Source organism: Athene noctua, chromosome Z (genome assembly GCF_965140245.1).
Source record: "Athene noctua chromosome Z, bAthNoc1.hap1.1, whole genome shotgun sequence".
Classification (NCBI taxonomy): domain Eukaryota; kingdom Metazoa; phylum Chordata; class Aves; order Strigiformes; family Strigidae; genus Athene; species Athene noctua.
Genome location: NC_134077.1, coordinates 51,544,425 through 51,557,042, shown reverse-complemented (window position 1 = coordinate 51,557,042; position 12,618 = coordinate 51,544,425). Strand labels below are relative to the sequence as shown.

Here is a 12,618-nt window from a genome sequence, read left to right as displayed (position 1 = left end):
CCTGTTCATAACCAAATAACAAGATCTACTTAATAAAATAGTAATTAGTCCTGCCACCCAGCTGGATAAATTTCCTAACCATATATTTTCTCTACCCTCCGAGATTTAAAACCCTAGAGGTAGTTTCCTTCACTAGTCAATTAAGTGAGTATGGTATTTAAGTAATAATTCTGTAGTTACTGATTTTAATCTACTTAAAATGTCAGAAGTTTCTAGGATTTCAATCACTTTTAAATTCTTGCACTGAAAATACTAATTAAGTAGAATATAAACAGTATCTGGTTTACCTCCCATTTTCACCTCCCAGTCTACACTATGTTTTGCTTACTAAGAAATAGCATAGCAATTTGTAATAAACACTTAAAACTGTCTTCTGAAAAGCTAAATAATTGGACACCAATGCTCCTCTGCTTTTCACAGATTTAACTCTAGGTTACTGGCATAGGTGTCAACTGATGGAAGGAGACTTAGCATTCCTTTGACAAACATTAGTCTGTAATGCTTATACTTGCACATATATAAAACAACAGAGAAGTAAGCATCATTAAATACTTAAGTACAAAACACTGCAGAGTTAAAATTTCAGTTAACTGCCATTTGTAAAACCCTAACATTATAGCTGCATAATTTTTTACAAATAAATAAAATAATTTTTATCATGACACCATACTGCATCTATAAATTTTACAGTATTTTCAAGTTTAGAAAGACAGCTTTTGTCATAACGGCATTTATATAATACATGCCAGTATATTGAGACACACATTTTTTTTTTTCAGTTTTAAACTAAAAATCATGTACAGGCCCTGACTGACAAAGTTGCAAGTTGTAAATTACAAAAACTATTTTATATTCAAAATCTTACAGATCAATCCACCAAAACATTTAACCTTAAATCATACTTAACAGTGAAAAAAACCAAGCAATTGTACAGAAACTTGTGTAACCAATATTGTCACTGTTGGTTTTATTCCCTCTATATAAAACAACTGAAAATTGAGAGGGAAGAGTAAATTTCAACTTTTCACTTCAGAAACATCTTAAATAAAGTTAACATGTACTTCTGCAGTCACCAACAGACATGACTAATTTTAGTACTCGGTATTTCTTTATCATTCTTACAAATTGGTGTGTTCTAGGAAGAAGAGACATTTGAACTGGTGATGGATCTCACTGCCCCCACATCTGTTATCACCTTATTAGTTGAGAGCAACTAACAAGCAACAAACATTTAGAAGTACTGAGAAGCAGTTCTAACTTTCTCACAAAAGAGAGCTCTAATCCTATGCAATATTGCACAGTAAACTGAAACTTGCAAGTAGCAACAAAACACAGGGTAATTTTTTGGGAACAGAAAATATTTTAAAGATAAGAAAGCAGAATAGCCATGAATGCAGAGTTATCAAGATGTGAAGAAGTTAAGTGTTTACTCTGGAACTCCTGACTGGTACTTAACTAAAACACAGTAGATTCTAACACATAATGCAAACGTTATTACTAGCACTGACAACACACTTTACACATAACCTACTGCATTTTCTTTTTATGGCTGATTCTATCCCACTTCAAGAATGTCATTATGTGTCTGTCACTATCCATCAATCATGACCAAATCTGCTCCATCCATCCTGCTGACTGAGCTCAGGGACAAACATGTTCATGGGAATTTGGAAGCCTAGAGCAATGGGATGCAAATTGTTGATTATACTCAGAGTAATCAACCCAAGGCCTTTCTGTGAATTCTCAACCTTGGAACTCTGAAATAAATGTTGATAGATTTTTCCATTGGTATTGGTATAGATTTGATGCTGATACAAGCTTTTGATGTTACTGTACTAAAAATATGCAAAATATACTAGAGATGCCAGTACGTTTTATTTACCTAAATAATTACCCAGACATGGCCTGACCTCTGATGGGATGTCCACTGCTATCTCAGAGCAGAGATAGGTAATAATAACCAGAAGATAAATATTAATGAGGATAAAAGAAAATTAAGGAAGTTTCTGCTTTTTCCTCCCCTACACATCAACCACAAACTGACAGTAAAAGAATTGCATTTTAATTTGTTTGTGATAAACAGCATTTTAGCGTATTTTTAATGCAATCCCATAAAGTTGTCAAATAGTCTACAGAACTGTTTCGTACCAATGATGAACATCAGAATTCAATTATTTTCTAAATTAAGATACAATACTTTCCTTGTACAAAGTAGTCTCTTCCCTGGGGATATTACTTGTACAATGACTTGCATCTGATAATATAATCAAGGTATATGATCATTCAGTACTCTATTTGAAAACTTCAGCATCATTAACAGTCATTCTCTGTCAGCTTTAGAGTAGGTCTTCTATTGTAGCATTAGCAAGAAATCCCTGTTATTTAAAAATAACAGTGCTAATAATAAATGTGTTTATAGAAACTATGATCACTGCAATAAAAATACAAAAATCAGAATTCATAATAGCTTCTCTAAACTGGACAGTTTTAACCAAGGAAAAGTAGATATAAAGAGGTGAGAATTTACATAGAAAGTCCCTAATTTGTTCTCTTCATTTCCATTCACCTTCAAAATTATCCTTAATAATTTTTAGTCACAGTGGAATTCATGTGTGTAGAGGGTTTAATTATGTTTTGTGCAACACTTCACTTTTAGAGAGTTTTAAAAAAAAAGTACTGCACCTACTAGAGTACCAATTTCTGGCAGGTTCTCAACAGCTGATTTAGTAACTTGCTGATTTACATCTGTAGAGACAGTTCCCAGTAAAATAAAAATGTTTCCTAGCTCCAGTGAAAAAAAACTTACAGGAGTATTTGCTTTAATCCTTCATTTAAAACTCACACCTGACCTAACACAATTACTTACTCAGGGCTGTGCACTTTAAACTTCTTTCAGCTGCTTTGGAAGTACAATTCTTTGGGAGGAAGAAAGCATAGGAAAGCACAAAGCAGCACTACCACAGAACTTCTAAAAGATTTGAGTTTCCAGCAGCAGTTATTACCTCTCTTGGTTGAAACTGTCAGTTATTTTCTAGGGGGATAATAAACAACCAAACAAACCAAACCCCCTAAAATAAAACCCCAGAAATATACTTTCATACTTTCATATTCTAGATGATAGGCTCTGTCACCTTCAGATAACCTAAGAACTCCATTCTACTCAAAAGGGGAATACTGTGATTCTTTTAAGACAGAAATAATTCTGAACACATCAATTTTTGATCCAAGAAATTTTATTTATACAACTGACTTAGTAACATGAGCAGTGACACTGCAAGTTGAAGTGTAAAGGTCTTTATTTTGGTGTTAATGTCAGCTGATCTGAAGAAGGAAAAAAACCTTAGGTATTCAGGATCTGATACTAAAGAAAAAAACATAAAATGAAGAAAAATAAGTTAATTTAGAGGAATAATTTTTAAAAAATCCTATTTTATTTGATGATTGGCAGCCTAACGAACAACCTAGTCATGAAAATTCATGCAAGAAAACTGAACTTTATCTGGTTTCACAAACATCTGAATACATTAATGCCAACAGCAGAACTACCTGTATAAATGCTACTGAAAAGGATTTAAATTCCTGGTCAACTTGGAAACCACCACTTTTCAAACAAACTAACTCTCCCACAGAAATGTTCACTTCCAGAATAACTTTTATATATATAAAAGGGGATTTTAATTTTTTTTTTCCAGTATAGAATCTGAAAGTAATATGCATTAGATTGGCCGAGTTACCTTCACATGTTAGTATTCACTCCTTCTTGAGTTAAATAATTTGATTTACTCTTCCCACAATCATCTTCCTTGTCTGTAGCATGGGGATAGTTCTTACTTCTTCAGTTCAGATGAGTGTTTTGACATACGAGTTAAAATTTATTCATGAATAACGATACTATACATTTAGAAATACTAGCATGTATGTGGAAAATATGTTCATTCAAGCCACTCATGTGATACTGTAATTAAGTTTAGCTTGATTTTAAGAAGTATTTGAGAAAGCCAGTAGTAAATGTATTTCATGCCTGATTTGTTTTATCCTACATAATTCTGTATTGGGAAAAAGATTGAGCCTTTTCCTCAACCCTGCTTCCTAAATTGTAAGAGTGACCTCTAGTGCTTTACTGCTTTGCTGTGTGATGCAAGTCTTTTTTGCAATGGTTTTAATGTGCCACCCTGTAAGCAACTGATTTAGTTTTGTGCATAGTGCCAAATGCTATTAATGTGCAATTCAATTATCATGGTCTTGTGAAAATGAATGTATTCATAAACTGTACAATGCAGAATGATGAAAAGAATTAAAGCTGTGGGGCTGGATTGCAGCAGGGTGTTTAACAAGAGGAACTTGGTATTCATGTTTAGGGCTACACTATGCACTTGAGTATCAAATGAGATATCATTACTGAATGACAGCACAAGATCATTTTGGTGCTGCAGTGTGAATGTCTGGCTCATGGGAGCATGTTTAGTTTACAAAGTATCCATATGCAAAACCCTAGGCTCCAGAGCCACAGATCACTTCAAACTTCTCTGCCATTGCTCAAATGTTTCCAGGGAGCTGTCCCCTGGCACTAGGCTGTAAGGTTATTCCTGAACATTCCTCCTTGCTTTGGCGTGCACTTTCTTCCCACAGAGGCATTGCTCCAGCCCTCCCCATTCCTGTGATGCACAACCAAGGCCTTAACAGGAAGGAGAGAAAATATGCTCAGTTCATGTTATGAGCATCTGGCATTTAGGCTACCGTTCTACCACATGTATGCAAAATGAGACCCTTCAGCTTGCTGAAGCTGAATCAAATGGAACAAGAAGAGCTCAGAACTATTACTGAATGATAAAACCCCTGAAAATTAGTTGCTTGAGAAGTTTTTTTTCTTTTTTAATTTAAACATCATTAATCTAATTCAACACTGAAATGGAGATTTTTCAGGTATATATCAGATTTGCCTCATAGAGAGCAGATTGCCTTTAGAACTGTAATCACTATTTTTATTTTGCAATACTACCCTACTGGCTAACTATGAATTATTCATTTTTTAAAAACTTTCTGCTGGAACTGATAGCATTTTCTTCTTTAGTCATGCATGAATAATACTCCCTAAGCAATCAATGCAGAGACCATAAAGTCTTGCTATTCACATTTTTCCTTGTTACATTTGCACTGCTCTTGAACTGCACAGCAATGTCCATTAGAGTTATCTGAGTGCCAGCTTAATTCAGGAGATGCAGATACCAGCTTTCAAAATTATAAATTGATAAAAAGCAAGCTGAATCAGTACACAATAGAAATCTGCCAGTAATTCCCACCTAAGACACAATTCATTGGAAAATGCTGCACTTACAAACAGAAAACAAAAATGAAAATGGGGCTGAACATGTAACCCTTAGTAAAATGCTGCTTTCAGATACTCTTAGCCTGCAAGCTTTATAAATAATATTCTGCCCACAGAATGACAAAAATCTATAGAAGGATTTTAGAACATTTTCAGCCTAGCAACTTGCTGTCATGATTTCAAAGCAGTAAGCATTTGTCTCAAAAATAGTATTTATTCTAAATACAAATAAAATATCCCAGAACTTTTAAAACACTCTGGATCGAGTTTTAAATCATATGCAATACTTACATCTACTCCCTGCCACCGCCGTGTGCCAGTTATGAACACACAAAAGAAACAGCAGCTTCAGGAAGATTTCAGTGACAGGATCCATGTTCGCATTCACCGACGCAGCCGAAAGAACCAGGGTATTAGGAAACAGCTGCTCGGCTCTACAGTCCTGCTCCTGTCTCTTCTTCACCGCCTCCTCTTCTCGCAGTGCTTCCCGGGGACCAGACCCCTCAGCCGAATGCACTCCGCACCTCCTCACGCATACACACACCCCTCCAGGTCTGCCTTTCCCTCTAACAACAGCAGTCCCTGAGGAGCAGCAGCCAGAATCTCGCCTCCGGTTCCACGGAGCCGCTCGGGGCTGAGCTGCCAGACTCCCCTGCGCCGCGGCACCGCGGCCGCGTCGCGCTCGCCGCGCCTGCTGGACACCCCTTGCGGCGACAGGTAGGAGCTGGGGGCGCGGGGGGGCTCTGCCCGGCGCCAGACAATAGGGCAGAGCCGCCAGCACAGCAGCACTGACACACGGCGGCTGGGTGGGGGCTCGCCCTGCCCGCTGCTTCCTCGGTTTTTCTGGTTTTGTTGGTGGGTTGGTTTTTTGGTTTTTGGTTGGGTTTGGGGTTTTTTTTGGGGGGGGGGGGCGGGGGGGGAGGAGGGGCGGGGAGCATTAGCCGTGCTTGCTGCTGTTCATCGTGTTTATTCAGCGTTGTAACTTTTTACACCTTCAGCTGCGAAAGCATTATAAGTTTTGAATTTTTGAAAGGACACATTTTGCCTGTAGTAGAGAACATAAGCTTACAAATATAAAGAGCTGTCTACCTTTACTTTTGAAGTGGGCATAAGGCTGAATGACCGCCTGCCCCTCAGAAAAAAGCACATGAATGTCCGCGGTTGGGTTTATTGGTATTAATACTGACATTAAAGAATTACATCTTCAACTCCAAAGATTAAACACCTATCATATAAACATATGATAGTGCCAATCTTTCAAAAAAAAACTTTAGCCCCCAAATACCCACATAGAGCACTTTTTGTTTTCTAAACTTTTTCAAAGAGGAAAGCCGTGTTTAAACTGTCCCGATGCTTGTGCTTATATTACACTGGGAAAGAGCTTCACTTGTAAAAGAGCTTCAGAGGACTTTGAGGTCATTATATTTAAAATATATCCTAAAAGTATTTTTGCCAAACAGGCTGAATTGCTGTGTATGTTGGCTATAGAAAAGTTACCATCCTCAAGTATGAGGAATAACCCTCATGTTAGGGCAAAGTCTGAATTAAAGGACATCTGTAGCTCCATCACTGCTAATCGTGGATGGCTTCCACTGTACAGACTCTTCGTTTTGGCAGAATTTACTATGACAATATACTATAGAAGGACATTCCTAGTTACTGTGAGGTGAATAAACAGGACACTTAGTAGGTACAAATTCAGCCCAGCGGTCCAAACTTTGTCTTTCTACTTCATGTGGACTGTTTAGGAGGTCAGATACACCAACAGGTCTTTCATCCAAAAGGATTCTGATATTTGTGGGTCAGACATTAGGCAGCATGGTGCTGACTTTCCTTCTTGCATGTCACAGAGAGTATGGAATTTAAATTGCCATGTAGAACTGTTTGGTGTCAGGAACAACTGTGGAACAGAGATGAAATGCGAATTAAGCCCCAGAAGCTTCTCAACTTTTGCTGCTTGTTTAGACCAACTCCCTCAGCCCTTGAAGGATGCTCTGATTCGACTAGGGAATGAAGAGTAACCTGTGTTTTGGTTTCATGCCACCTCAGCCAGACTAATTTAGGTTTTAGAGAAATATGTTCAAGGTTCATCCAAGACATCAGAAATGAAAATGTTAAACAACGGAAAATATTTTGAAAGGTGCTTAATGCAGCTTTTGGTTACATTATTTTTTCAATAGAAAATCAGCAAGATTAAAAAGGCCTGCTTCTAAATGACCATACTGGACAGAAAGATTCAGGGGAAGTTATTATAGTCTATTGTGCATCTGGTCTTCCTCTCCTCCATATCAACTTTTATTTGTATGAAAAATTTGGACCATAACCTGCCTTCGACGCTCTTCTAAATCTTCCCTTAAATTTCAAACTTTGTTTCCAGAGTTTTAGTACAACTATAGAGTAACTTGTCCATTAGCTGGATTTCTTTGTCATATAGTTCCTTGAGTTAATATTGACCTTCTGACTAAATTAATACAAGCATAAAAATGCTCCTTCTGCTGCATCCCGTCTCTAAAGAATATCCCATGAGATAGTCCTGGACTCTGCAGCTAGACAAAATTTCATGTTTAAAAATAGGACAAATATCACATAAAATCTTGGCAAGGACTTTCTATGCAGTGATGTTCTTTAGGATTAGCTCTAAGAACCCTAGGGCTTTTGAATCAGGATGAATTATTATTCTGGTAATGTAATGCAAATTCAGTAAAAAGACCAGTGCCATTGTGGGTAAATATTTGTCTTATAAAATAGCTTACAGTCACCAAAAAGGAACATCTACAGAGAAAGGTCATAGGAATATTTTTTTTAATTTGGCTGAACTACAAGTAAATATACAGATGGATATCATGTACATTTATAATTATGGAAAAGCTAGTCTTGAAATAATATGCCGAAATGTGTACATATGTTTGTGTGTGGACAGACAGAATTACAGTAGTCTATACAACAGTATGTATTTGGCATTGTCAAGATAAACATCTTCTTTATCCAAGGATTAATCAAAATGCCTAAAATAGCATAGCTTGGCTCACCCAAAATATTGCAACCTCCTCTCTGCTTTTGCATCATAACATATCTCCCTTCTGCATCCATGAAATGTTTCTGCTCACATAATCTTATCTCTCCATTCCAGCATCTCATTTCCCATTTCTCTTCCATACAATGTCCAGGTTTGTCATCAATTTCTGAGCTCCTCTTTGTGGAGCTCGAACAAGTCTTTTCCATTTCTGTTTGACTGCACAGCTTATTTTACAAGCCTCTTTCCTGATTGTCCTCTTTTATTTCCCTCACTCCTTCAGTGTTTTGCTTTCTTTCTCATATCTCCTTTTTGAAATTTCCACTGCATGACAAAAAATTTACTCATTTTATTTCTCTTTGAAATGTAACATTTTGTCCATTTGATTTGATAGACAGTCTTTCCCAGTGGATCTGCAAATGTGTATTACTTAGAAAGACTGCAAGTCCCCAGAACAACTACTATGTCTTGTTATATATTCATCTGCACAGTTGAAACACCTGCAAAATTTGGTTGTGCAAAACTTGAATTGTTTGATTTCGGTATTGACAGCTTCATTTACAAATTAAGGACTTTGTAATGAAGTCCTTTTTCTTAGCAGACTCAAACTAACAGAAAAATAATTCCTCTTTAAAATTATTCTCACTGTGAGTTTTTGTCTATAAAGAGGAAGCAGTTTTAAGTTCGTGCTAACCATACTCCTGGTACTACTGCAATCTGCTTACTAATTGTAAAATAAATTTAAAAGATGATGAAGACATAGAACAGTTATAAGCTGTAGGCCAGGAAATGCACTTTCCTCTGCCTCTGGCAGAAAGTCAGCTTTTCAAGAGAACAATTATTTCCATTTTCAGTGTATCATAGTTATTCACTACACATTATTTAATGACCACAAATGCAATAAATGAATATTTTCTTGCAAAGCGTAAAAATAGAAGTAAGCCAAGCCAACGCCATCTATACCAGCTAGCTCAAAATATTTGTTTTAATCCTCTCCGGTAAATTATTCATTCCCCATGAAGTCCTCAAACCATCAACTAAACTGGAAATTAACTAGTCTCTTACTACATTCTGCATTTCACCTTTCACTAATCCAGCTCCATCAAGCCAACATTTTCTATATCGATCCAGCTGTGAGAGTTTATCCTTATTTCAGAAGACTAGAAAGAAAAAGATACAAATTTTAAACGTTTCTGTTCTTTTTTATCTTATTTCTGTTTATTCATCTGCCTCATGGTCTTGGTTAACCCTCCTTCTAGTGCCACCTGCTGCAGTTTTATTGGTATTACAGGTTTCTTTTTAGAGCGTCTAGTCATCTAATTCAGTGGGAGAATGTATCTTTGTAATGCAAACTGAACTCTTTCAAGATCATGTAAAATCTGCTTCCCAATACGATTAGCAACCTTGCAGAAAAACACTGCTGTAATTGTCTGCATAGACCGCGGAGATCAGAAATGCACAAAGACAAATATATATATATATATATATATATATATATATATATAAAGAGAACGGAGCCACATTATACCAGATATGAGATTTGAAGTGTTTTTTAGCCATTTGTAAGACAAAATAAGATTCATATTCACCTAACACAACTATGCATTTTTTTTTGATCATAGATCTCTATAATACTGATTGCATAGAATAAAAATGCTTGCCAAAATTAAAGACAGTGAAACTACTAGTCTTAACATGTTTTTTTTTTCCAGTAGGGGCAGAATAGCACAGTTTGTCTTCTGATTGCAAAGCTGCAAGTTTCCATTCAGGGTGTATTTGTGAAAATAAAATTAAAAAAAGCTATCCATGTACAGCACACTTTTCAAATTATTACAGCTAAATATAACTTCATCAGGTGTTTAAAGCCTGTTTCTTTCTCAGGTGAGGCACAGAACCCAGAACAGCATACATGGTTCCATGCACTTGCAGAAGCATTCACTCCTTTAACACTGTTGTAAATGTAGGATTGTTCCATTTGAAGGATGGAACAAGATGTGTGGCTGCACAGACAGTTTATCTGCTGCTGCTGTCTGATCATTCAGATTTTGCAGCTGAAAGGATGAAATTAAAATCCTGGGGCTATCTTTTTTGAACTTTTGTGAAAAAACTTCCTGTTAGCTCTTGTGACTCTTCTCATTTCACAGTCAAGATTTTTATTCCTTCCATGGTAAACACTGTATATCATGGCTCCCAACACAGGAAGTCACAGTTTCAATGTGGGGCACTGGAGAATTAATTTCTACATCTTTTAATAAATATTTTTATCAAGTCTCACATGTGAAGGGGGTAATTTCTAAAAGGATAACATATCATTTGTAGAAATTAAAGAAATGGAAGTATAATAAAAGAAAGCAAGAAAACAGTCTTGCAGGACTTGATACCGAGCTACTTTGGTGGCTTTGCTCCTAAGCGGATTATGTCTTGAAGGACAGAATAATTAAAGACATGGAGATTGAAAGTGGACAGTGAAAGAATAAAACATAACATGGATTTACCAAAGGCAGATCATAATACACTGCACTGATAGCTCTCTTTAATATATGATTCTCTCCTAAAGTACGTAAATACAGATTCTTTACATTTAATGCATATGACTATGGTATAGTTATGATGTTTCTGTGATAATGTAAAAAAGATGGAATGCAGCAAAAAGTGTGTGCAGCAAATAATAAAGATGGTAATGGAAGAGACAAAAAGGTATCAAGGTATTGTTAAAAGTGTAAGCCTTGTTTAATATGTTCCCTTAAGTCTACAGTGCAAATAGAAGCAGCGGACTTGTGGGGCTGGTGATTTGGGAGGTGTTTAGGAAAATATAGTCAGTGTAGGAAAGGTCTACAGTATCACACACAAACACAGAATGGCTTTCCCAAAGAATAAAAGTTAAACAATATTCAGTAATAGAGTATGCAGAATGTGCATTATCTAAGGTTGAGAATGGCATCAGCTGTAAATTCTTTATTTGGAAGCACATGACAATCAAGAGCTCCAGCTTGGATCAGCCAATCCTGAGCTGAATATAAGCTTCTAGTGTGATAGAGCCACAAAATAAAAACCCCTAAAACTGCAACACGCACCAGAGATATATTTGTAGTGGGAATGTAACACAGTAGTATGCTACAGTAGGAAGGAAAGTTTTTTAGCTGAGAGTGGAGTGAGAGCCAAAGGGCCTGACAAGAAATGAACAAAGGATCCAGAGAATCCCTCTCCCTGTTTTTGTACTGTTGTGCTAGGGTTTAGAAAGGTAGGTTTGAAAATCTTCAGGGGTGGTAAAAAGCAAAGAACCCAAGATCCATTCCGTTGGTTGTGACTCCAAAGACCAGAAGTTCTGGAAATCTTTCGAAATAATGGAATAAATCCTGCTCCCTTTTCCAAAGGAGGCAATTAAATCTTGGAGAAGGTTCTGGGCTGTGACTCCCGTTTGATATGGGTATGTCCATCTGACCCAGAATCAACTGTGAAGGCTTGAATAAGAATGTTATATTAAGATTATTCCCTTACTTTAATGCTCCGTGCAGACTAATTCAGGTCATTGCCCACTGAGTGTTTGGGCTGGCGCAATTCTCATTCACAACTAGCTTTCTCTGGGCATCAGACAGGGAGCTTGGCTGCCTGGCTAAAATGTGGAGATTTCAGGCACCTGAAAGTTAGATGTGGAGCTGCTTGCTCTCATTATGCCCAAGGATATATGGCTACACAGACAGATGCAAACTAGACTACAAAGCATCAAGCCTGAAGCTATCTTGTGTGTGTCCACTCAGTGTATGAGAAATGTATCTCAGGTCTGTCTGTATCTGCTTAAGAAGATATTGCCCATTTTTCTTTGTATATCAACCTAGATTTCATTGCTGAGAAAGCAGAGACATGAAACTGATTCCATAATGAGCCTGGATTTATCGCTCTATGCAAAAGAAAACCCTCATTGAGGTAAAAATATTAGGAAGTTAAACATAAGTTGCTTATGTAAAATTTGGTTATACCATGTGAGAAAAATTGCAGCACTATTAGACTTTAGTTATATGTAATTTTTTCATATTCAAAATCTGTCAATTCAGTGGAAAGAAGGCAAGGGTTCAGTTGCTATACAACAGAAGACATAACTTATGCAAGCCTGATTTCCTCAATGTTAGGAGAAAAAGCCATGTAATATGACTTCTCTATCTTAATTTGTGTGAATTTTTTGATTTGTCAACAGAATTTGTGAATGCATTAGGATATAAGTCTGGTGCTTTGTTGAAGCAATCTGTAACAGAAAGATAATATGAAAAAAGAAAGTCAGTAA

At 36.6% G+C, this 12,618-nt stretch overlaps 1 protein-coding gene across 1 annotated transcript in view; it reads right to left on the bottom strand.

Annotated features, from left to right (window-relative positions):
* CNTNAP4 (contactin associated protein family member 4) overlaps positions 1–5,829 on the bottom strand; it is a 239,885-nt gene extending 234,056 nt beyond the window's left edge. Inside the window, exon 1 of the mRNA XM_074931769.1 lies at positions 5,618–5,829. Coding sequence (XP_074787870.1) covers positions 5,618–5,702 — 85 coding nt within the window. The 5' untranslated portion in view covers positions 5,703–5,829. The remainder of the gene's footprint in view (positions 1–5,617) is intronic.
* Between the last annotated feature and the right edge of the window lie 6,789 nt (positions 5,830–12,618).